Source organism: Rhipicephalus microplus, chromosome 10 (assembly GCF_043290135.1).
Source record: "Rhipicephalus microplus isolate Deutch F79 chromosome 10, USDA_Rmic, whole genome shotgun sequence".
Taxonomy (NCBI): Eukaryota; Metazoa; Arthropoda; class Arachnida; order Ixodida; family Ixodidae; genus Rhipicephalus; species Rhipicephalus microplus.
The window spans coordinates 51,804,501-51,831,023 of record NC_134709.1 but is presented as its reverse complement, the minus strand read 5'-3'; the positions used below and the strand labels follow the sequence as shown (position 1 = coordinate 51,831,023).

Here is a 26,523-nt window from a genome sequence, read left to right as displayed (position 1 = left end):
GCTGATAACTTACCAGCTCCCGCCTTAAGCTGGCGAAATTCTACAACCTTGCCGCTCAGCATACTTCTCTGGGACCCTCAAATGCGTTTTTCTTTTCTTTGTGAATGTTAGAGATAAAAAAAAAAAACAGAGCAACAGACATCCATACCATGAATTTCCCTTTCTTGCTCTTCGAGCCATAATGTCAGCTAAATGCATTTTTTTCCCTAAAGCTGACTCTTTCATGACAAAACAATTCTTGTCTCCAAGCTCACAAACCAGTTTTCTATCCAGCTGCTTGTTGCACCTAGTGACCTTCCGAGTTCCAGCTCAATAGGTCAGTGCAGAAGAATGCATCAGTTACATCCTTATATTAGGTAGCGTTTAATACAAAAATATTCCAGTATGAGCAAGGCTATAAAATGAATATCATATATATGTATATAAATAAAAACAATGTGTAATCATCATCATCAGCTGCTGGCCATTTCATTGCCACTGTAGCACGAAGGCCCCTCCCAACATCTCCACCCCGCAATGTACTGTGCTCAGTTTTCACGTCCTCATTTTGTAATTTCATTGCTCAACCTAACCCCTACCTTATCGTCCCGCACATCGTTAAAAGTTGCAAAACAAGAAGTAGCATTCTTCTAAAATAAATTATGGCCTGTTATTAGGAAACAGCACACTGCGGGTCTTTTGATTCTCAAACTTCATTAGAACAAAACTGCACCTTGCACGAAAATAACTTCGTTACATCCAAAAATTCGTTATAAAGGTTCATTCCTTACACGAGATCTATTGCAAGACTGTTTCTCATGTACTTTGTTACAATGGGTATTTAGTTACATCTGGATCCATTATAATAGGTTTGATTGTATTATAGACTATCATGCAAAAAAATAAAATAAAATAACCACCCCACATGTTCTCAAGGTGAACATACATCGTCTGCTGTAACGACGAATCCAAAAGATTCTGTCCCTGATTGAGTGCGAACTCGCACACTGCCTTTTCTTTTCCAAAGCATCTTAACATAGCTCAAGTAACATTCTTGCGGTTATTTCATTCTATCTGTGAATGAGATATGAAAGCGTGAAATATACCCTATATGAGAGCTGCTGAACAATGCAACGAGAAAAAGAAACCGCCCCTGCTGCCAGGCATGCGGAACATAAGGCTGGCTGAATTAGAGCACCAAGATATTTCTTATCAGAGACAGTAAAACATTGCCATTAACCACGAAAGCAGCACAGCTAAGCACTAAACGGTAGTGTGAACTTACAGTGAAGCGCTACGAAACCTAATCGATGCATGTTAGCAATGTTTTGCTCTAAAAATAAGAATGGGCAGTATTCAAAAGTCATTACTCTTCAGAATATTTCAATTATTCTGTATATTGGGAAAAATCCGAATACACATTTTTCTAAATGAATATGCTACAAATAAAGCTAATATTAAACTAGTACCTAAAATTTTCGTTATTCACAAACTGCTGCTTATTTTCAAATCCCGGAGGTTCCCATAAGATTTCTAGCCTCGGAAGAACTGGTTGGTCACAAAGCCCCACAAAAATGGTTGGCAAATGCAAAAGTGCCAAATCAGTGTACTCACCGCATCCATGGGCGCGTCGGACGACCCGGGTGCGCCGCCTTCCCCACCGGCCGCACCTCCAGCGCCCCCCTCCTGCTGGCCCGGCTGCTTCTTCTTCTTTTTCTTCTTCTTCTCGCGCAGCTTCCGCCGCTGCTCGGCCTTGTGCTGGCGCACCATTTCGGTGAGGTTGTGGATGTACTCGTCTGTCTGCGAGAGCAGAAAGGCCAGCCGTCGGTCCTTCTTCTGGTCGATGAGCTTGCGGTACCCTTCCTCGTCCTCGGCCATGAGCCGCCGCATGCGCTCTTTTTCGACGCGCTCCTGCTCCTTTTTCTGCTCGCGCTCCGTGTTGGCGTGGTACGTGGCCACCGCCTTGTTCACCTTGGCTACCTTGGCCTGGACGCCGCGGTGGAACTCGCGGAAGTCTTTGCCGTGTTGCAGCACGGCCGCCAGGTACTCCTGGTGCTTCTGACGCCGCTTGCGCTCCTGCTCCAGCTTCTGCTGCTTCTCAAGCTTCTCGGTGAGGCGGGCCTCGCGCAGGCTCTGGCGCTTGGTGCGCTTGTATAGCTTGGGGTTGAGCGAGGTCTCGAGGGTGGTGTCGCGCCGCATGCACTGCACCACTTCGGCGCGCAGCTGCCGCTGGAAGTTGAGCAGCCGCAGGGCACGCAGCTCGATCATGGCCTTGATGCGCAGGTCCTCGGGCAGGTTGGCCGGCAGCTTGGAGAGCTCCTCGATGCGGTGGGCAATGCGGCTTGTCAGCCGGTTCTCCTTCTCCTTCAGAATCTCAATGGGGTCGACGCCCTGGGGCTTGGCCACGGGCGTGAGGCGGTTCTGCTTCTGCTGCTGCATCTGCGCACGGGGACGTACTTAGACGGGGCTCACAGAAAATGTTCTCACGTCTGCAGCTAAGCCTAACAAGTAATACTATTCTAGAACTCTCACACGTGTAAGTAGCTCTTAATCTTTCCTAATAAATTGCACTTTATCAACTAATGTCCTGTCCCTCTAAAATGCAGGCACAGTCAATTACTACTAACAATTTGCTGCTAGGCCATATTAAAAGAATGTTTTTGCACATCTACTAAACATGTGGTCATGCCTAACAGGGGTCCCGTTTCTAGTTTTGCTAAGCAAGAACATGTGTATGTGCGAGTAGATCCCGATCCTTCCTAATGAGTCAATCTTTATTGACTGATACCCTTTCAAAACAGACACAGTCACATTTCGATAAACTTTTATACTGCTGTGTAATATCAAATAATTTTAGAGGCAAAGATAATTTGAATTGATGCTTGGAGTGCTATCAAGCATGCTATGAAATGCCTAGATACACTAAATCACGCTTAAGCTACGAGTCGATGGGTGGATAGAGCTGCCTTTCTGACCAATCAAAGCTCCCAAGAAGAAAAATGCTGTATGATGCTGTAATCAAATCTGACAGCATCCATAAAAGCACATGATCAGAACGAAGCTTGATAATGTAGCAAGACAACTGCACTCCCTATCACTCTTCAGCAGAACAGATAAATAGAAACAATGCTGTCACACTGTTCCTTCCCTCCACTGCCACCTATGTAGCAACTACTGTAGCAATGTACTGCTGTGCACTGTAAAAGCGTATTTTTATCACTGATAATTTTTACCTAGTCTTTTTTTTTTATCACTCACATCCTGTCATCATTGCCAGCCCCTAAAAAATGGCATAAAAAATGGCAAGAAACGAACAAAGCTAAAAAAGAAATATCCTCCCAAGAAAGGCCCCTGCACATTTTTTTTCACACACATATAAAGTGCGAAATGAACATGCAGACACCATGACGCGAATGCACTGACGGGCAGTGAATTCCACAAAGTTTAGGGGAAAAAAAAAGTGAAATGGGCATGAAATGACAGAACACTGACATGTTCTCATATGAACTAAATGAGCAAGAAGACAACGTAAAGGGCCATCAGTGACAAGCTGAAGGGTAAGGTCAGTCTATACAAACGTGGGAGGTCACTTTCTGATAAGCTAATAAGATAAAAGATCGACAGAAAGTAGAACGCAGAGGCCAAGACACCAGTGAGAGGAGGCTACCGTAACAGTAGGATGCTCCCATACAAACCTTTTCAACCAACGGTGCACGGAGTAACTGCTTAAAGGTGCACAAGTATACGGCACAAGGATTGAAGCCTGTGTTGTGTGCATTCCTGCTGGAGGGCCCTCACTACTATGGCATCCTACCAAAGTGACGATAAGATCCACTGAATGGTTCGACAAGGACTCTGCTAATCTTAGGCCTATCTTGTATCTGACATGCAGATAAGGCAAGACCCCTGCTTCTCAAGCACTCCGCCGTGGCATGCGAAGTTGAATGGAAGACGAAGGGCTCTCAAGCGTTTCGTGAGAGGAACAGTAAGCCGAGCGGAAATGTGCTTCCAGTACTTCTGCGCGTTTTATCCGTTTGCAATGCAGTCCTTTGTTAAATCATGTGAATGTGCTGCTTGTGATTTCAAAACGGTAGTTAAATAAACATTTGAGCTTGCTGACCACGTGATCTTCATTAATAATAATTTCAATCACATTTGGGCACACGTTAAGTAACCCCAGGTGGTCTAAATTTCTGGAGCCCTCCACTACGGCCTCTTTCATGATCATATGGTGGTTTTGGGACGTTAAACTCTACAAATCAATCATCAACGATAATTTCAAAGACTAACCTCGCTACAAAGAGGAAAAACTACAGTTGAATCATGATATAATAAATAAGTAGGTATACAGTAGACAATCGATCAACGAAACCTGAAAGGAACTGGAAAACGTATTTAATTTAGCAGGAGTTCTATTTACAAGGTTCAGCAAATAAAGGTGGAGCTCACCGAGACTCATAAAATAAATTTTGTGCTTAGGACTCACTCGAACTCGAGCTCGAAGTTCGTCAAAATTTTTGCATAAGGATATTTACAAGGCTTAATTTTGTGCCGTAATTTTATTGGTTTATTTTTAATATTTAAGTAAGCACACAAAATTTTTTTTGAAACGTTCTGGACATATTGTCTTACCAACAACGTTTACAAAAAGCCAATTACAAAAGTCTGTATGATGTGCACACAAATATGGACAGCTTTACGGCGCTCACAAATGTCTCAGAATCCAAGTGCAGGAAACAGAATGGCTATAGCTTAATTTGTTGTAAAATGGCACAGGAATGACTGACAGCAACTGCTCAAAAAATGAAAGCTGAAAAAACGGAGCTAAAAAAAATTGGAGCTGGAAGCTGATAAAACAGAACTCGCAAAAAAGCTGGCTTTATTTTTTATTGGAGAAATGCATCTCTGTGGCTATCTTGAGCTCCAATCGGTCCTCTTTATGATGATGCCAATATGGTGGCATTTCGCCAAGGGAAAGCTGCAAATTTGCATTTTGATAAGCCCAATTTTCACATAGCTTTTGATGACAACCCACCAGTAAAAGGCTTGTTTCTCAACTTCTACTACTTATTTTGATCTAAAATTCCACTATGATGTAAAACAGGGCCTCAGGATTGCAGAAAAAAAATTAATTGAAAAACTGAACATTTAGACTAAATTTACAATTCCCATTGCCACGTACCCCCTTAAGACAACAAGGTATGAGAAGCAGCGTGTCACAGTCATGCTGTCCATTAGAGCTGACGGCCGCAAGCTTCCGCCCTACATAATTCTGAAGAGGAAAATCATGCCCAGAAATGAGTGTTTTCCCGAAGGATGTCATCGTCAGAGTCCATGAGAAAGGATGGATGACAGCCGAACTAATGGAAGATTGGATCCGGGTTGTGTGCAGCGGCACCTTGGGGCACTGCTTGGGGGAGCTTCAGATACGTGGTTGATGCTTGTCCTAGATGAACTTCGCAGCCTCCTCACACCGGGTGTGAAGACCAGGCTGCTAAAGAGCAACTGCGACTTGGTGCTGCAACCCCTGGATGTCTCGGTAGACAAGCCGTTCAAGGCCCTCGTTCGACAGGGGTACGAAGAGTAGATCCAAAACCCCGCCAAAAAAAAAAAAAAAAAAAAAAAAAAAAAAAAAAAACGCCGACGGGAAAATTGCAGAAAGCGTCCCCATCCACCGTGGCAACATATATTTCAGACGCGTAGAAACAAATCAAAGTCGACGCGTTGTCCCGAAGTCGTTCAAGAACTGTTGCATCACAAACAACTAGGACGGCACTGAAGACGATCTGCTGTGGGACACAGAGGGTGACGGCTCGAATGGTGCGACGAACTTGAGCAGCAGTGATAGTGACATACCTCACACACAAGTAGTGGGTTCACGGTGCGAACCAATTTTTCTCTTTTTTTAAAAATTAAAATGCGATTTCTTGCGTCAACCTCGTTGATATGTTGTCGCAAAAAAAGGTGGGGCCGTGCGGTCATTTTTCGATTTTTCGAATCTAACCACTCCCCTCACTTTTAATATCCCAATCGTGAAAAAAAGGGGATGCTTAGGATAGAGAAAATACGGTATATAATATTGAAATTCGATTCGAAATTATTAGACCAAAATCATTATTCGTTTTGAATTCACTTCGAAACTAAAATTCACTATTTGCACAAGCCTAATATCTATGCTCGCTTTCTCCTTTTTCAATATCTACTCTGTGTCCGTCTATTTTTATCTTTTTCTCATTCTGTCCATTTACAAGAACTATTTCACTTGCCCATCAAAGTTAATGCCCCCCACACTATACAGATAGAAACCTCATTAAACCGTACCCGCGTAAACAGTAGTTTCGTTTTAAAAGTAGTGAAGTCAAATCCCCGACTCGGCGACCATTGAACATATTGCATTTTGTATCTGCATAAGCCGTACCAGCTTATCGCGTATGTATCGGTTAATAAGTAGTTTTTCCAATTTTCGTTGCGCACTCGCCGCGACATGTCGTCCCCCACTGGGCGTCCTGTCAGAACAGCAAGCCCCAGAGATTGAAGCACGCCTCGCTTGTTTGTGTTGATGATGGCGGCTGTGTTGGTGAGCGCCATCTCTTGGATTTTTCTGCAACAAGAAGCACTCGGCCGGCTAGGCTTCTGGTGCTGTCCACGCGATGGCGCTTTGCACAAACACACAAACACAGTGTGCGCTTGCTTTGCTTTCTCTGTTCCTTTAGCGCCGTGCATAGGTGTTCTCTGGTTGACCCATGCCGTACAGCTCTCGCGTCATTTTTCACGTGTTGTGTATGTGTGCTTGTGCTGCTTCGTACTTGCGTCATGCCGAACTCCGCTCCTCGTGATTGGAAAGTCGGCGAAGCCTAGATGTTTGAAAGGCGCCCGGTTGCCATCAGGGGTCATCTATCGCAGCAACACCAATGCATGGATGACGGCAAAACTCTTTGAGGAGTACGTGCGCCTCATCGATCGTCGTTTTGCGGCTAAGAACAGAAGAGTTGTTATTGTTTTAGACAACGTTTCGGCGCACGTCGCCCTGGACAACCTGACGGCTGTGAAGTTGGCGTTTCTACTACCAAACACAACAGCGATTGCCCAGCCCTTAAACCAAGGCATCATTCTAGCTGTAAAACAGCTCTACAAGAAGAATCTGCTGCGCAGATTTCTTCTCGCGATTGAATGTGGCAAATTATTCTCCATCGACCTGATTGGCGCGATTCACCTGCTCGAATACTCGTGGCGGCAGGTTGAAGCAACGACAGTTCAAAATTGATTCAAGCATGCTGGCTTCAGTGTGTGTACAAGCGACGCAGATGACGCCAATGACACCATCGACCAAACTTTGGACATCGTAGACGAAGCTTGCAAAACTCTGCTAGCTGAAGTGCTGGAGCGGCAGGGTGTTACGGAAGCCATTCCTTACCCGACTTCAGAGGCGCAGACAGCGATGTGCAGACATCTCCGGACATGTCCGACGAAGCGATTGTTGCCTCGGTGGTCGAAGTGTCGCCAAATGATAGTGATGAGGACGACATGGAAAGCGACAACACAGGTGGGTGATCCAGGTCCGACAGTGGCCGAAGCTGTGCATTGCGTCAGCGTCATGCGAGTATTTGCCGAGAAGAGGGGGCTGGCGGAAAAGCTGGCTCACAGCATAAGTGAGTTTGAGGCCGCTGTCGTTGCTGCTAGGCCGCCGCGTCATCAAATGAAGATTACAGACTGTCACGCGAAGTTAATAAATTACTGCCTATTTTTTGTTCTTTCATCACACTCCCTGAAGGTATTTTTTTTTTTTTTTTGACAGGTAAGTGAGCGAACTGGCGCTATTTCGGTTAAGAAGTACAATGGAACTTCGATTATACGACTTTCAGGGGACCACGCAATATCGTCGTATAATCCGGGCGTCGCATAATCGAAAAACCAGGAATATAGGCACTGATGGTCGTTGTTGCCCCACAACAGTTGTTACATAATACGTAAGAAAGTCCGCGGCACAAATCTACGCGGCTCCGATGAAGGTAGATTAAATTACTTGAAAAAATGACAAGCACGCATTTTATCGGAGGTGTGAACAAATCTTTATTCTCACCTTTTAAAAAAATCTGAGATTTTTTTTTCTGCGAGTTTGCCCAGCCACGATGCATCAGCTTTCTTTCGAGAGCTGCGACATCTGGCAACAAGTCGCCGATCTCGTCGCGTGCGCAAGCAAACCGCCGAATGTTGTCGACGTAGCACAACATGTCCACGTACGTCCGAACGAACGCACTAGCCTCTGCAGTGTCATCCATCTCTTTCTCGTCGGAAGTTCCCGCAGTGTCAAGACGCACAGTTTCGCTAATGTCATCCAGGGACACTGCACTGCACACTGCAACATCGTCGTCGGCACCAACATAGTCCCCGAAGGATCCAGGCAGCTCCAGGTTGCCGAACTCTGGTTCGTTGTCAACAGGCACTGCAGCTTCACTGGTAGAACAAGCACCACTTCTATTGAAGCCGCAGTGCCTGAAGCAGTTGACAATGGTTTCTGGCGTGGTTGCGTCCCATGCACTAGCAATGTAGTGCATTGCATCAAGCACAGAAAGCTTCTTATCCAACTGCTTGCGTTCCATGCCTGCCAGTCGACGCTGCACCAGAAACTTCCGATATTTCTGCTTCATGCACTTGATGACGCCGGCGTCAAGTGGCTGCAGCTGGCTAGTGCAGTTGGGGGGCAGAAATGTAACTTTCACATTTCTCAAATGCGACGTATCTAATGGATTGCATGGCGCATTGTCAAGCAGAAGAAGAATCTGTTTTTAGCCCCAATTTTTGAGTCCAGCTGCTGCAGATATGTTGAAAACATAGCAGCCATCATCCAGGCTTTCCGGTTGAACATGTACTGGCACGGCAGCCTTTTCAAATTCTTGAAGCATCGCGGCTTCGCAAACTTGCCGATCACGAGGGCAGGAAGCTTTTCTGAGCCGTCTTCATTACTGCAAAGCAATACAATAAGATGCTCTTTGCTTCACTTACCCCCGTGACAGCTCTCTCCTTTGAATGTTAATGTATAACTTATTACTATTGTTTTTGTGTCGCATTCTGACTGCCTTTTTTGTTTCCTTGATGTTACTTTATGTAAGTTCACTGTTTACTTTTCACATGTGTTGCGTATTTTATGTGCTGTTATAATTAATAATTTTATTGTTTTGTTAACCGAGGGTCCCACTGCAGTCGCTTGACTTTGGGACCCTCGTCTGCATACTACATTCTACGAATTTTGTATTTTGAATGAATGAATAAACTGAATAAACTGAACTGAACTGAATGTCTGCTCTGGCTGCATATTGTTACGCACAAGGAGGACCAGGACGTATACGGCTGAAGGGGGCCGTTTGTTTTGGTCGCGAAGAGAAGCGCCGGAGCGGCCAACAGGTTGATGATCGCAGTGTCGTCGTCTTCTTTGTTCCTCCAGCTTCGGGCAGCCAGCATATTCACCCATCTTCGTTTTCTTCCCAGGCATGTGTAACATTCCTCCCCTCGCAGACGAAGCCCGCCGGGCGAGGTAACTGATTCACCTTGGTGTGTACAACTTCAGTCGAACGACATGGATTGCTTGGGTTTTAGCGGCTCTTCTACCACTTCTCGTGAGGCGAGTTATTGTGTATGTGACTTCCATGATTTTGTCGAGAACAACAAACGGTTCGTCGTATGTGGCCAAGAACTTTTGGCATAACCCGCGTCTTCGTACCGGAGTCCACAGCCACACTAAGTCGCCTGGATGGTAAGTTACAGGCCGGTGGCGGACGTCATAGCGTACCTTCGATTTTTCCTGTGATGCCAAAGTGCGTAGACGAGCAATACGACGCGCCTCTTCTGCAAGGCAGAGGATTTCGGTGACTGAGAGGTTCTCGTGCGCCGAGAATGGCAAAACTGTCTCGAGTGTGTGCCGTGGCGGTCGTGCGTACATCAAGAAAAAGGGGCTATAGCCTGTTGTCTCGTGCTTAGCGGTGTTGAACGCGTACGTTATAAATGGTAGCACGTCGTCCCAGTTCTTGTGGTCGGATGCCACATACATAGAGAGCATGTTTACAATTGTTCGGTTGGTGCGCTCCGTGAGCCCATTTGTTTGCGGATGGTATGGCGACGAGTGACGAAGGCGGGACTCACTCAATCGAAGCAGCTCTTCTACTATATCTGCCGTAAATTGTCGCCCACGATCACTGATGATCACGTGAGGTGGGCCATGTCGGAGGATAACGTGCTGCAGCAGGGAACACAGAGACGTCGCTGGCAGTTGTGGTTGGTATGGCCGCCGTCTCGCAGTAGCGCGTGAGGTAATCGACACATACAATTATCCAGCGATCGCCCTTAGCCGACTTTGGAAAAGGGCCCACGAGGTCAATGCCCACCTGTTGGAAAGGTGCGCTTGGAGGTGGCAAGGGCTGTAGAAGACCAGCCGGAGCAGTAGATGGGCGTTTGTGGCGTTGACACTGTGTGCAGCTGGCCACATACGCCTCGACTGACTGTCGCATTCCTGGCCAATAAAAGCGTTCCTTAGCACGGTAAAGCGTCCGCGCAGAACCTAAATGTCCGGACGTAGGATCGTCGTGCATAGCACCTAAAATCGCTGTCCGAAGGTTTTCTGGCACTACCAGGAGGAAACGTGCGCCAGTGCTGGAAAAGTTCTTTTTATATAGGAGTCCGTTGCGAACACAGAAATGGCATGCCGTAGGAGCTGTGCAAAGCGATGATAGCCTGGTGTCCTTTCGCTGTTCATCTTTGAAAGTACTGAGGTCGGGAAACTTTGGTGACACAGAAGCTACGAGGTGATCGAGGTCATCGGCGTCACACTCTGTAGTGCTCAGTGGCATGCGCGAAAGGCAATCTGCGTCGGCGTGTCGTCGACCACTTTTGTACGAGACTATGAAGTTATACTCTTGGAGCCGAAGTGCCCAGCGCGCTAGACGGCCGCAAGGATTTCGAAGGTTGACGAGCCAACACAATAAGTGAAGGTCGGTGACGACTGTAAAAGGGCGTCCATATAGGTAAGACCGAAACCGCTGAATTGCAAATACTACCGCGAGGCATTCTTGTTCTGTGACAGTGTAATTCTGCTCGGGCCTACTCAAGGAGCGACTTGCGTATGCAATCACGTGCTCGCAGTTACCATAGCGTTGAACTAGGACGGCACCAATTCCTATGCCGCTGGCATTCGTGTGCAGTTCGGTTGGAGCTGATGGGTTGAAGTGTTGAAGAACAGGCCGCGACGTCAGGAGGAACTTCAGTTGACGAAAAGAGGAGTTGCACTCCGGAGTCCACTCGAAGGGAGTATTCTTCCGTAGCAAACATGTCAGCGGATACGCGACATCGGCAAATTTAGGTACAAACCGGCGAAAATAGGAGCAAAGCCCAAAAAAACTGCGGAGCTCCTTCACAGAGCGCGGCACATTGAACGTTTCAACGGCTGCTGTCTTCTGGGGATCTGGACGGATGCCCTCCTGATCGACTAGGTGTCCGAGAACAAGGGTTTGTCGGTCTCCGAAGTGGCATTTATTTGAGTTAAGAACAAGGCCAGCGTTTCTTATGCAAGTCAGTACAGTATCCAGACGTGAATTGTGTTCGCTGAAGGTGCAGCCAAAGATGACGACGTCGTCGAGACAGCACATGCAAGTGCTCCACTTCAAGCCACGAAGAACAGTGTCCATAAATCGCTCAAACGTCGCCGGCGCGTTGCACAGTCCAAATGGCATCACGTTGAATTCAAAAAGGCCGTCAGGGGTTACAAAAGCTGTCTTTTCTTTATCTTCAGGATGCATGGGAATTTGCCAGTATCCCTATCTTAAGTCTACAGAGGAAAAGTAAGAGGCTGAATGCAGACAGTCTATGGCATCATCAATACGTGGAAAAGGGTACACGTCTTTTTTTGTTACAGCATTCAATCGGAGATAATCGACGCAAAATCTCCAGGATCCGTCTTTCTTTTTAACGAGAATTACTGGAGCTGCCCATGGACTTACCGACTCTTGAATGATACCGTTTTCAATCATTTCGTTCACCTGCTCATTAATAATCTGCCACTTGGATGGCAAAACACGGTATGGCTTTTGTCTAATCGGATTGGCCAAACTCGTGTTGATAGTGTGACATGTCCGAGAAGCAGGGATTAGGGGTGCTTTGTCTTTCTGCGCAAAGTCGAATGCAGAGACGTGCTTCGAAAGTACATTGACCAATGTTCGGCGTTCACTTGTGCTCAGCGACTTATTCACCATTGACAGATGAGCCGTTTCAAAACTGTGACTACGATGCTCTTCCGGTGCATCTCTAAGCTCGGTCACCAGTAAGGCCTCGTGTTGTCCACTGATGACGGCTAACTTTAGACCATCTGGTAACATCACGGGTTCTGTAGAGCAATTGACAGTCCATAAACCAGCACGTCCACGTCTGATCGACACCACACAATGTGGGATCAACACATTCTTTTTTATGCAGTTGATGTACAGTGGTTCTACGTTGGCATCAAAGTTGGCGGAATAGCTGTCGCTGCAACTAACAGGTACACGAACGGTTGATAATGGTGGTATGATAGTGTCGCCACAGACACACAATGCCGTCTCACCATCCACAGGGTTTTCCAAGAGTGCTGGCGGAACGTGATCACTCTAGACTATTGTCCTTGTGCGGCAGTCGACAGTCGCACCACACTCCCTCAAACAGTCCATACCCAAAATAACATCATGTGTCGCCTGCGGCATAATCACGAACTCCGTTGGGATAACGCGGCCTCCGAGAAACACGTCAGCTTGACACACACCAACAGGATACACTGCCTCACCACTCACTCCGCAAAACTTCGAAGCTTGATTCCACTTAAATAAAACCTTCTGCCCCAAGGTATCTTTAAAACCTGCACTCATGACCGAAATGGTTGCCCCCGTATCCACCAAAGCCATCACAGGCACATCGTCAACAAAAACACGTACTTTGTTCTTGAGCATCAACACAGGAGGTATTTCTGATATTAGCACGTCTCCGGCGACCTCACCTTCATCGTCCGCGCTTGCTATGTGGCAAAGGAGACGTGTTGCGACGTCGTGGTGAAGGAGAACGGGGAACACGAGGCGGTGGAGGCGTCAAGCTCCTGTCAGATGTAGTGGAGTGGTTCCTGAAGCTGCGTGTCCAGTAGTCTTCACGAGGCAGCAGGTGTGCTGCCCTAGGGTCGTCGTGCGGTCGATCAGACGATCGTGTGAAGTGTTGTGGTGGGCCATAGTACGTTGCTCGCGGGTCGTTGCAAAGTCGTTCGGAAGGCCGTGCAAAGTATGGTGGGTGGCCATACCGTGGGGCTACACGTCAACGGTTGCAAAATCGCGAAATATGTCCTGGAACACCACAGGAGTAGCAAACCATGAGAGGTCAAAATTCTGTTTGTGCGTCAATGAATCGAACATCGTCTTCCCTGGCGTAGTGGTTTGGTTCGTCCCGTATATCATAAGGATAGACCGGGCATCGCGAAGAAGGCGGACGCTGAGGGCGCCGGTCATGGCGAGGAGCTGGCAAGCGTGGTGCTCTCCTTGGTTGTGGGGGTGCACTGTACTCAACAGCTGCTGCACTGACCATCGATTGCCAAGGGGTCATAGAAGGCGGCGGCGCAGGCACAGCCTCAGGTGGCACATATACCGAATGTTGGTCGTTTATAGAATGGTGATCAACTGCTGGGTGTGTCTGTTCTCTATAGCGAAAAAGTTCTGTCCAATCGTCGAGGACAGGTCTGGGCAGGACCTCGTGTCGATGCTGGCAACCGTTGTAACATTTGTGAGCCAGCCGAACTTTGGAGCAATCCTGCGCATTTTCAGCTGTTCGAAAGTTCGGCAATGCCGAATCACGTCGGACATCGAGCTCAGGTGCTCTTTTCCGATGAGAAAATTATAGACATCTTCGGCTATGCCTTTCAGCAAATGTCCTACTTTGTCTTCTTCTGACATCTGATCATTAACCACCTTGCAGAGCTTCAGCACATCCTCTATATACGTGGTACATGTCTCACCTGGTAGCTGCGCGCGTTGATACAATGTCTGCTCAGCCCGCTTCCTTTTGATGCTCGAGTCGCCGAAACACGCTTTCAGCTCCGCAACAAAAACGTCCCACGTCATCAGTGTGTCCTCGTGATTGTCGTACCACACAAGCGCAGTATCCATAAGGCAGAAGACCACATTACTGAGCTGGGCGGCGGCGTCCCAGCCGTTGGACTTGCTGACTCGCTTGTACTGGACGAGCCACGCATCGACATCTTCTCCCGATTTTCCTCCGAAGGTTGGTGGGGCTCGGTAGTAGGGCACGGAACCCACTGTAGTTGGCCTTGAAGCGTTAGATGACTGATCTTGGGCCATTACGACCGGCGCAGGCGGAAGTCCGGCAAGGCGGCGGCTGCGACGAAGTCCTGGAAGTGAAGGTCCCGTCGTTGGATTTGTCTTACCCAGCACCTCCACCAATTTGTTACGCACAAGGAGGACCAGGACGTATACGGCTGAAGAGGGCCGTTTATTTTGGTCGCAAAGAGAAGCGCCGGAGCGGCCAACAGGATCGCAGTGTCGTCGTCTTCTTTCTTCCTCCAGCTTCGGGCAGCCAGCCTGTTCACCCATCTTCGTTTTCTTCCCAGGCATGCGCAACAATATTATAAAATAATCCAGTTTCGTCCACGTTGAACACGTCCGACGGCTTGTATATTGCCGTATCAATTCCGGCAGCAATGCAGTCCACTTTTCAACAGTGTCGGAGCTGACTGACGAGCTCTCTCCACAGCAGCGGCTGTACACAACTCCACTGCATTTTTTAAGGCGATCCAACCAGCCATTGGAGGCTTTAAAGTCATCAATGCTGCCGCACAATGCAAATGTCTTCGCCTTCTCCTTCAATATTGCGCCATCCACGGCAATTCCTGAACTGCGGGCCTGACGCAACCACTCAACAAGGGCCGTCTCCATGGCAGCATATTTGCCATCTTTCGCGGCCTTCCTGTTCAGGCCGAACTTTGCCGCATTTAGTAGGATGCTGTCCTTCTTTGCGAGGATCGTTTTCAGCGACGACTCAGGAATGTTCAGGTCACGGGCAATGTTGGCCTTTGTTGCTCCGCTCTGCTTCTCCGCCTCCTCGATTATGCGAAGCTTTTCTCCAAGCGTCAGTGGTTTTCGGTTCCATGACATTGCGAGACGCAGCACTCGCAACCAAGAATTCGAAAGCTTCCTTGCACACCAATGTCCGAATACTGAAAATTTTGCACGTAGACGCAGCAGCTGCGGCGCACAACCCACAGATCAGGCAAACAGGTGAAGGAATGGCTTAAAGGCAACAAGGCAGTGGGCCCATTCGATTTTTGCAAGCGCGTACGTCTGCGCAAGCTTCGACCAATCGCGAGGGGCTAAAACTCCCCAGCCCTCTGGCAGCTAGACAGCAGCTAGTTCCGGTTCCCGCGGCTGTCCCAAACGTAGACAGGCTCAACAATCGCCATTCAACACGTCCGGTACAACGACGCGAAATCTAGTGAAAGTTATCGCATACTAAAAAGCGAGCTCGAAATTATCTGCCATGTTACCTGCTCACAGCTGTCACTACAAAACCACCCAAAAGAAGGCAGAAAACAAAACAAAAAAAGGCCCCAACGTAAGTGCGCAGTGCAATGCGACTAAGCAAAACGAATGCGCTCCTGCTGGCTCTGGACAACGTTGACTCTGGCTAGTTATGGCCGACAGCGTGTCGAAAAATTGAAGAGGCCCTGTGGTGGCAGCGGTGGCATTGCGGATAGTGTGCTTAAACGTGCGGAGGAACGAACTCGGTTCCTCGGTTTCCCGACTTTTTTTTATCCGGCCGCAGTGTGCTTGCGTGGCAGCCTGCGTGCGTCATCATAGGTTTTTTTTTTTCTCGGACAGTCCAGCTAAGCGTCATAAGAGGGGGGCCGATGTAAAATTGCGTCGTAGAATTGAGGTTTTCAATACATTATTAGTTCTAAGGGGGTTTAGCCGGGACCAAGCCAATTCGTCGTAAAACACAGGTCGTCGCAGGACCGGGGGACGTATAATCGAAGTTCCACTGTACTACCGTTTAGTACGTACTTTTTCCGAGCTTCGGCCAACTACGGTTTACCGAGGTTTCACTGTACAAATTGGCACACTTGTTCTGGATGGGAAGCAGAAGATGAAGAGGACAAAGAGAGCGCGTGCCAGTTGATGACGATGACCGTTTTCTGGTGTCACCACATTGACTAACAAAAAGCTCAACAGCTCCACAGTAAAATACTAAAATGTCCCGCTACTCACCTGCATCATAGCAGGCATCGAAGATGGTGGTCCCGTTCCAGGACTCCCCCTTGCATTTTGAGGCGGCGCCTGGCATCCCGGACGGGGACCTTGCTGCAGGGGCAGCCCTCCCCCGGGTGGCCCCGCACCGGCCCCCTGGGGTGGAGGAGTCGGTGCCCCACCCCCTTGGGATCCCATCATGGGGTGAGGGGGCTGGCCGTGCGGAGGAGGGGGCGGCACTCCCGGAGGAACGGCAGCCCCGGAAGTGGGTGCCACAGGATTGTACTGGGGACCCATGGCCGGCGGTACGCCCACACCGGTGCCCTGGCTGCCACTTGGCCCATACTGCTGTGGGGGGCCCCCTGAACTCATGGGTGGTGCGGGCTGGGGGGATGGCCGCATGGAAGGCGACGGTGCTCCTGCACGCATTCCGGCAAGATTGACAGTAAAAGCTCAGTCTTACAGGCTGTGCTACAAATCGGTCTCTGACGACAACAATGTAAATGTAAGTCCATAATAAGAATTGCTTACGCTAAAGCTGTCCGTAAGAGCAAATGTTAGTCACTTATGCTATATGGACACAATGGAACGTAATTCTTCTTAAAAGGTCACACATCTACCGTATTTACTCGAATCTAACACGCACCTTTTTTCCAGTTAAGCGAATTTATAAATAGCATGCGCATTAGAATCGAGTACGAAAAAAAATAAATACTGTCATTCTATTGCCATCGGCATTCCAAAATGGCCGCCTGTACGTGCGTCGGCATGGCGCGTCGGCCATTTATGCCTATGTGTTTCCCATGTGCGGCACTTCGTACGTGTGCTGAGGAGTTTGTCATCTTGGTGTGCATTAGCATCGACGGCATGGAAGGGCCGACTCCAAAAACTCGACGAGTGCACCACGATGCCGCTTTTAAAAGAAAAGTCATCGCGTGTGCCGAAACGGGACGTAAATTGGGCTGCATCGCGGTCGTTCGGAGTTCCCGAAACGTGCGTGCGGCACTGGCGGAAACAAAAGCAGAATATTGTCGACAGCAAAGATTCACGCAAACGCTTCAGTGGACCACAGCAGGGTCGGTTTCCGCAAATTGAAGAGCTGCTCGGCGAGTATGTGATTGAGCAGTGAGCGGCACAGCGGCCCGTGACGACAGAACTTCTCCAAGTGCAGGCTATGCAGTTAGCCTTAGAAAAAGGGCTCATGCGGAGCCAGTTTAAAGCGAGCAGGTGCTGGCTAACTAATTTTATGAAGAGGAAAGGCTTTTCCCTCTGAAGGCGAACGGGCATATGCCAAAAGTTGCCGGAGGAGTACGAAGAGAAGCTTCAGTTTTCAGAGGTTCGTCCAAAACTTGCGGCACAACAACGGCTCCCTGCTTGGGCAAATCGGGAATGCCGATCAGACGCCTCTTTACTTCGACATGCCTGGCACCACAACCGTCGAGAAGAAGGGGGCGAAGCAAGTTCGCGTGCTGACATCGGGCCACGGTAAAACTAGAGTGCCGGCAATGCTCCGGTGCACGTCAGATAGGCACAAGCTTCCCCCGTGCCTCATATTTAAACGGTAGACGCTCCCGAAAGGAGTCTTTTTCCTGAGTGGTGTGATCGTGTGGGCCAACGAGAAACATGGGTGCGCACTGCAATCGAAGTCTTACTTTTTTTTTTTTCATCGTGGAAACCGGGTGCGCGTTACAATCGAGGGTGCGGTAGAATTGAGTAAATACGGTAATATTTCAGCTGCAACATTTCCAAAAGTCAAATTACTTGCAATTAGCCACACACCCACTTCAAGAAAGAGTGACGTCACTTTGAGACACGATAAAAGGGACGTTTCTTGTTTCCTTGGTATGCAGTGTTACCAAAATCACTTATGTTTTACGAAAAACCAAGCAATGCTTCACCATGGCACGAGCAACGAAGCAGCACATTGGTTCCGATTTTCTTTGTCTATGTGAATAGAAAGACTTTTATGACAATTATTATTTTTTCTACTGTTCCTGGGTCATTTATCTTAAAAATGTATATTCTGAATTTTATTTGTTTCGAATACTTTTGCAAACAATGTTTTTATTTGCACTTTTACAAGCTGGCATCTAAAATTTACACTTTTCACATTTTTATTCATTCCAAAATATTTTGTTGCTCTACAACATAAATTTTTTGGAAAGAGCACTTGATTGTGCAAAATTTGGTGCACTAAAATGCACGCTGGAGTACTTTTCAAGCTGGCAAAAACTATCTTCCCGAAACATATGAAAAACGACCATTCTGGCGTGGTAACAAAAGAGTTAAGGTTCATTATTGAAAACATTTATTTCGCAAACTTTTTATGCCATCCATCTGTAGTTCAAGGATAAAATTTCGCATGGATGACGTTTTACATCTACACTCTCTTAAGCTAAGCATGGTGCAAATTTACCCCATAAAACAAAACGTTTTTAACAAAATTGCTGCTCAAGTGAAACAACTCTCACTAATGTGATTGGTCTCACACTTGAATGCTGTACCCCTGTTTACCTCTCAGTAAACGAAACTCCTGTTAAACTAAACACACTTTCCTAGTCCCTTCAGGTTTCGTTTAGCAGGAGAGTACTATTTTCAGTTAGCCTCTCACTTTCTTCTTGCCCTTCTTTCTCCTTGCTTACCCAACGAAATCTACTTTGTACATTTTCTATTTACTTATTTCCCAGCTACTTCAACCAAGGCACCATGCCATGTTTCCTTGTGACTGTGAAAGATAGTTCCGCCTTCTCTTTGCTCAGCAATAACCACATCCTTCGTCCTTTAAGTGACCTCGCACAGACCATGCGCTGCAACCAAACACACCTGGTGGCCTGTGCATGTACGGTGGTCCTGGCTGTGGCGAGCCCTGAGGGGTGCCTTGGGAGGAGCCTGTGCCATGGACAGCCATGCTGATGTGGTCCGGCACGGGCTGGTTGCGTGCCAGGAGCTTGTACGCCATGATCTGGGCCCGCAACTGGGTCAACTGGGGATTGTTTAGGAGCGATGTTTTTGAGCCGGCGCTGCCGGGAGTGCCGCTGCCCTCGGCGCCCGGAAGAGCGTTGCCTGCAGACCCGTTGGAAGGCGGGCCCCCGCTGCCAGGCCCTCCTCCACTGCCGTAACCTGCTGGTGAACGGAAGAAAGCTTATGAGAAAGAACAGTCGGCCCATTTTTTATAGTGGCTCTTATCAAGCACCTGCCTGTAGGTTTTCAAAACTGCGTCGGGTTCAGCAACCCACAAACAGTGCCCTGCAACGTTTTTTCAAGTAATCATAAAATGGCCTCACGAATCGACGGCCGTAAATATTTTAAGAATCTATAAAGTACGAGCAGAGTTCAAGATCTTCAAGCGCGTTCTCTTTTCTATCATACCAGCAAGCACGCTCAAAGCCAGGCAGGAATATGGAGGGGGTATGATAAAGGGGACAAGAATATGTGCCTCATTATCAGCGCACGTCATGAGCTTGAGCAATATTTTTTTTATATCATTTTTTTTCCCTTCGAGTACGCAGCTATTTTTCAGTGTGTTCGTGAGGACAGACACGCGGCGGGCTCCGGTCGCTGTCATTGCAACTATGCAGTTCATGATGCCAACGCTGTGGACTTAAGGTTTATGGTCGGTCATTTGGGCTTATAGCATCATTAGTTGATAAAAGGGGGAATTATTTTTCACTACGTGAGAGTTAATTGTAAGTTCCAGGCCACGTACTGCACTGTAACCAAGCCAGTGGCATGTTGCGAGCTTCTCGTCCTGGCCTTCACGTAGCGCCCCTGTCGAAACGGCGACAGTGCATTGGCGGTGGCGCCTGCTATGCGGAATACCAGCCACCATATCGAAATGCCCTTGTGCTTTTGAAACCTATTTAGTTTTATACGCAGTTGTAAATTATAAGAACAACATTATTAATAATTATTTGTTTGAAAAAGCTATTTGAGTGTAAAAGATCATAAAAGCTTTTTCAGTTATAAGAGAAATAGTAATTTTCCAATCTTTTTACAACTGCTGCCAATATCATCGTGTTCAATATTCGTCCCCATTGGCCTTATGGGCACGTCACTCCCTTGCTATAATAATGTTTGGCTCAAGCGTTCTCGGGAGGCTCAACTACCAAACAGCAGAAATTTTCCAGCCATGCTGAAAAAGTGTTGAAGGGAATCCTTTAAAGGATGTGTTATTCAAGCACTGACGACCACGCTAAGCTGAGACGCCAAGAAGTTCACACCAGCTGTGCAATATGCTTCGCGTAGCTACGTACCACAAATGCGTGCGGCCCGCATACTGACAAACATGGCGGGCCAATCGCCAAATTCCTGTGGCACAGGCAAGCGACTACTATTTCTGTGGTCTGAACATGTGTTCACACACAATGTTGCAGAGAGATGCAGAGAGGAATCCAAGGCTCGGTAAAGCTAAATCCAAGGCAGTTGCAAAGCTAGACAGATAAACTTAACGGGTGTGGCCAGGCGGAAGCCTCCGACCAGTCTTGAATTCTTCTCTTTTTGTGAGCCTGTTCATGCAAGGAGGCGACGGCTCAAGCGGGAAATTTGAAAATGGAGAAATTCACGCCAACAAGGCCGGAATGGTGTCGGCTTCTGGTAGTCTGGCTGAGACATTGCGACTTGAAGCATGCTGTTTCTTGCGACTACCTTGGACTTTTTTTTTCCTACCTTTGCTGGTAAAAGAAATTTTCCCAACACTTCGATAATCCGTTCTGAGTGCTGGTATTTTAGAATCAAACAGAAAATTAGAACTGACAGCATGACTTTAAAAAAAATATCAACCTCTTGGTCATTTTTTTGTGGTATAAAAGGTATACAAAAAGTCATCATGTCATGGGAGCAGCTAAGTGCTATTTGCATCATTAAAATTTTGTATGCCTGCACAATCTCTGCCTACAAAGTGGCCTGGATGACATCATAACAATGCTCTCGCCTTTTCCTTGAATTAAAGCACCCACCAATATGGCCTATGTTAGCCCCACAAACATACGACGCCAAAATAACAAGCCACTTGACCCCAAAATACTGACACTAGTGGCGCAGCAGCCAGCATCTGTGAGCCACTCACCCTGTGCTGCCGGGTCGGGAGGCTCTGACGCAACTGGTGGGTGGTGCGGATGCGGGCCTGGCTGGTGAGGGGGGGCTGTGCTGGCAGCTGCCCCTGCTCCCTGTTGTGTAGGAGGGTACGGCTGTTGCTGGTAGGGGCCACCACCCCCTCCGTAGGCACCAGTCTGTTGGGGTCCCATGCCATAACCGTGCGGTCCTGGACCTGGCATTTAAAGAGGCGCGTGGCTGTGACATGAAAACTGCCTCCTTGTTTTGAGCATCAAGACGTACGTGAACGAAGAGGTACGGCTGTCTTAACACGTACAAGGCTACTTACTAACTCCTAATAACTCTTACATGCATTCTGAAGCAACTCCTGCAGAACAGAGCACTGCATATCCACTGCGCCATGCATGCATGTATGAATGAGTGTGTGTGCATGTATATGTGCATGCACAGATCATCTAAACACTACTTTTTTTTTAAGACATATGCCTGACATTACATGGAGCACATGTTTTCTTCTTGCTCTGTGGACTTGGATGATGTGCGAGAAAAATGACGAGCACTCTCAGAATGTCTAGCTTTTGCAATTCAACTTGGCATGACTGACTCAGACAATAAGCATTTTTCACAGATGCCACATAATCTAAGCTTTCTGCTGTAGGTTGATTAGCTAGCATACAGGAGCAGCATGAACTGACTAAACATGCAAGAAAAGCCTAGCACAGTCACAGCATAAGCTGAAAGAGGTGGACTTCATGTAGCCTATAGTAAAGGCTTGTAGCGAGAGGCAGAGAGACGTGTGGGGATCTAGGCACTTTATTCTTCAGAATCAAAGCGGAGCGGAGACGGCTGCCTGCATCCTAGAAAGCAGGTGCGAAGACTCGTTCTAATCTCGCACGCACCTCGAGCTCCGAGCACGAGCAGTGCGAGAGGCGCAGCGCGGTGACTGAATGATGAGGACGATGATGAAGGCTTTACAGGGCTCCCCCATAGCGCTTTGCACGATTTGAAAGGTATATACAAAAGAAAGAGACGGAAAGAGACTATATGCATGAACGACAACTCTTAGGGTGTTCATTGGGGAGTCTGAGTAATTAACATGAGAGGGCACAGGGTCTTTATGATTGTTCTTGTGGTCAGCACTGGGAGAAACGCACTGGCTGAGGAACAAGGCACCGGGGCGTTGATATATAAACAAGCAGGTGCCCCAATGGCTTGGTGGGTGCGCTTGTGAGTGCACCAAGTGGCGTGAGCAAACGCAGCTGAATACGGTGCCGGTCAAAGTGTCGGTTTGGTTGCTAACATTGGCAGCAGAACGGTAGTACTACTGAGGTAGCACAATGAGGTAGTGCTACTGAGGTAGTGCAATGATTCGCTATGCGTCTTATGGCGCCTGGCGTTTCGACACGGGTATATGAGTTGGCAGATGCAAAAACGCCATGCTCGGAGGACCATGCTGCACGCAATGCGTGTAGTGGTGGGTACAATACATGGTCAGCGCGTCGGGCCGAGATGGAGGAGGCAAGTGACGTGTCAAAGGGTCTGCCTGTATTCAAGTTGCAAGCCAGCTGGTTCGCGTCCCCAGTCGAGAACTTGGCAGGAGGCACGCCATGACACACAGCAAGCGTGTACTCGAAAAGAGGGACAGTCGGGCACCTTCGGTGATTGGCACACGAGGGTTCATGCGCAAGTCACATAAACAATGGCTACCTCTATGGCAGGCGTAACATGTGTGGTATGCTGTGCCATAGGTGGACCAGGCACGCCGTCCTCAGGAGCGTCGGTCATAGTCGCAGCGTCTTGGAAGTTTGTCCGTAGATAGCTGGCGCTTTAACTTCAGCTGCGGGAGACTGCAGAAGGGCAAGGCTGGTTGCTGGTGGCAGGACGCGCAGAGTGTTGAGATTGGTAGAGAGCCTCTGCGACCAAAAGCCAATAGCAGGCATGACGATGTTTGTAGGGGTGGCAGACTCCGGGGCGTGCGGCGATGTAGCCATAGTGAAGTCTGACCTGTTCGAAGGGTCATGGAGGTCAAAGAAGAAGTACGGATGGCAAGCTTGCTTGTAGGACTACAGACCAAGGACATCGAAAGAATGCACTTCATGGCTGACGGGTCGAATGTGACCTCGTCGGGTGGGTGGTCGGGCGCAGAACTCGTTGCGCTGGTGACCGGATATGAGGTTGGATGTGACGTAGTTGGGAGAGTAAAGTCATGGTCAAGGCAGGGCTGCGGGCTGGTTGGTACCGCTTGGTGTGAAGCCAGGGAAACCTTGGAGGTCACGGGACCCAGAAACGGGGGGTACGCAATTCCTTCGCAGGCCAGCACCGTAGAGCAGAGGTGATCGTAGGGCTGCGGGCTGGAGCTTGATGTGGCAGGGAAACGACGAACCTCGACCAGCAGCGCATCAAGCAAAATGGTGTGCATAAGCGGCTGGTCCGTGATGCTATTCACCGCGAGAACGGCGCCGAGTTGCATGAACCATGCTTTGGGGTAGTCCAGGTAGAAAGGCTTCACTGGCGGGCAGAGTCGCAGAAGCACTAGTCTTCTAAGAGCCTGTTGAGAACACTCTGGCTATTGGCCCTGCTGGAAGCGTCAGCCTGAACCGATTTGGTCCCTCCTCTCTTCGTCTGCGTCCCAATAAAAAGCTGCGACCCCGGCATGGCCTCAACTGCCACGGTCTTGTCTCGCTCTTCTACAGGCTCTTAGAGGACTAGTGCGAGTACAGTTTCCAGGTAAACCCCACACTATGATCACCAATTTATGAAATAAAGAACTACAGACTATGTCATATTTTATAGATTTGCAAAGTAGAGATGCAGCATCTGATAGGCAATGTGCGCACCTACATAGCTGTACACTTTGTTGATGCTGTGGCTGATGACGGTGATGACATGTAACGGGTGAGAAGCTTTAAACCGCCCTCTCGTCAAGCATTTTACATTGTGTGCCACCTGGTGTATTTTTTACCCTTCTGCTGCACAATATTACGTTTGTTTACTTCAGCCCCTTTTCTGTAGGAGCGTCAAGCACTGGTGTGGCTCTGTTGTAGAATACTCAACTGCCATGCACAGTGCCCACGTTTGAGTCCCACACTAAACAAGTTTTCGTTTTCTCAATGTGAACGATAGCTTCAACAGACACCAGTGACGGAAAATCATGCCACCAAAATCTGCTGCTGTAATAAACTCACAACAGCTTTAATAGGTTTACTGCTTTCATTCATCAAAGATATGGCAACTGTAGTAGTTCATATTTTGTATATGTCTCAAGCAAGGCAGCAACTGCCGCTCTGGAATTGTGACGTTTGTTCAGCTACAGGCATCTGTCACAGGTAGTAATTGAGAAAAAAGTTCTCTAAAATTTCTCATATATTTAAAGGGCTACTCACCAGGCCCCATAACAAATTTTAGTTAGACCATAGAAGTTGTTGTGTGTCCGACGAAGAGCATTATGCTGCAAAAATTTCAACCGGTTTATTATGAGATAAGAAAACTTTTTTTTAGCGGGGCCAAAGGAAGATGCGAGGAGGCGAGCTCAAAACTTTTGCCACTTACCCCGCGTAGCCTTTGCAAGCCAAATCTCTTCCCTACCCTCTCCAGCATCTGACCACGTGGTCTCGGGAGCATGACGTGCCCAAACAAGCCCGACCCCTGAGCACGCGAGTGACGTTGTTTTGTTCACCAGCGTTATTTCGTGGTATACTGCTAGTTTCTGCGTGATCGTTTGAAAACGCGGTAGAGTAGAATGAGTGCTCGAACGCGAAAGCGCAGGAACACGAATGCATGCGAAATGCAGGCACATTAGCTTCGCATTTCCTTGCAATCCACGAAGAAAAAATTGAAAAGACGCATAAATTCCATTATAGCGTCTCATTATTCATCTCAAGCTTTATTTATCTATTCAAGCAACAAATTACATACACTACACGTCGTGTTAAATAATTTTCATCATGTCACGTGCTACTGTTGGCTACGTCAGAGCACAGTCGTCTACGTAGAGGACCAACGTTGAAACACTGCCGTGTAAGTAAGGCAATTTCTACGGGTATGTTATGCCCTCAATTCCTGGGTGCTCGTTCGCAAAAGGAAGGGGGAGCAGCGTTCAGCTTGAAATTTGACCCATTTCCCAAGCGCACTACATTACAAATTTCGGCAGACGTCATCGTGAACGCCCCACGTATGCACTGCGCTTGTCATTTCAAAATTGTTAAACAAGTTGAGTGGCCCTTTAAAGTAGCGATTACTGGCCCTTGCACGCTAATCATGAAAGGACTTGCCTGGCCCCATGTGCTGTGGCGGTGGGGGTCCTTGAGGCGGCGGCGGTCCGTATCCGTGGTGCGGTGGCGGCGGTCCGTCATGGGGAGGTGGTCCTCCCATAGGTGCCGCACCCTGGGGCGGGATGGGAGGGGGTCCCATGATGGGGCTGGGCACCCCAGAGCTGCCACCACTGCTTCCAGCAGCGCTTCCCGGCGTCTTGCCCCCTCGACCACCACCCATTCCCAGCATCTGGGGGTAGCGGGGGTCATCCGGGGCCATGCCTTTCTCCGATTCCATGTTGTTGATGGCCTGAAATCAATAGCACAGAGGAGGAGAATGTCGGTGCGGTGACGACAACGTATGCATCAGGACTTTATTTAGTAGAACACCACTAAAATTTCAAACCTTGGCTGCCTCATCAAATGCGAAAATACGCCATCTGCATTAGCGGTGTCAACACGTTTGTCGCATATATAGTCATCGGCACATGATGACGTCAGCACAGATTGCAAAAACATGTGACATCGTTACAAGACATCAACGCTTTGTCAAAGGTGGGCTAATTACGGAAGTAGCGCAAAACCAGATCAGGTGTGAAAAATTCGTAATGTCTCCAATCCTGGTGGCAGTGGAAAACCACGTTACATGCAGAAAGCTTTTCACTGGGGTGGGGGCGGGGGGCGTGGGACGATCAATACAATGACTAAAAAGAACAAGACGGCTTTCACCTAAGAGTGCTTTTATGCATAAGGTTTCCTGTAAGGACACTAGAAGGAACTTTGGCGCTAGTGTCCATGGGAGGTGCAAAGGACACTAGAAGGAACTCTGGCGCTAGTGTCCATGGGAGGTGCAACGCATGGCGCTTCAGCGAGCATGGAAATGCTGGGTAGCACATAATTTGCCTAATCTTTGTACTTTATGTTCTTTTTGGCTTCGCATGGCTTGAATCTGTTTTGTCACAAAACAACAATCAGCAATAGTTTAT

General features: G+C 48.1%; 1 protein-coding gene across 1 annotated transcript in view; it reads right to left on the bottom strand.

Annotated features, from left to right (window-relative positions):
• Positions 1-26,523, bottom strand: part of brm (ATP-dependent helicase brm) — an 86,339-nt gene that overhangs the window by 57,226 nt on the left and 2,590 nt on the right. The window contains exons 3-7 of the mRNA XM_075875645.1: positions 25,559-25,847; positions 21,301-21,501; positions 19,059-19,355; positions 16,257-16,654; positions 1,594-2,418 (exon numbers count right to left, since the gene is read on the bottom strand). Coding sequence (XP_075731760.1) covers positions 1,594-2,418; positions 16,257-16,654; positions 19,059-19,355; positions 21,301-21,501; positions 25,559-25,847 — 2,010 coding nt within the window. The remainder of the gene's footprint in view (positions 1-1,593; positions 2,419-16,256; positions 16,655-19,058; positions 19,356-21,300; positions 21,502-25,558; positions 25,848-26,523) is intronic.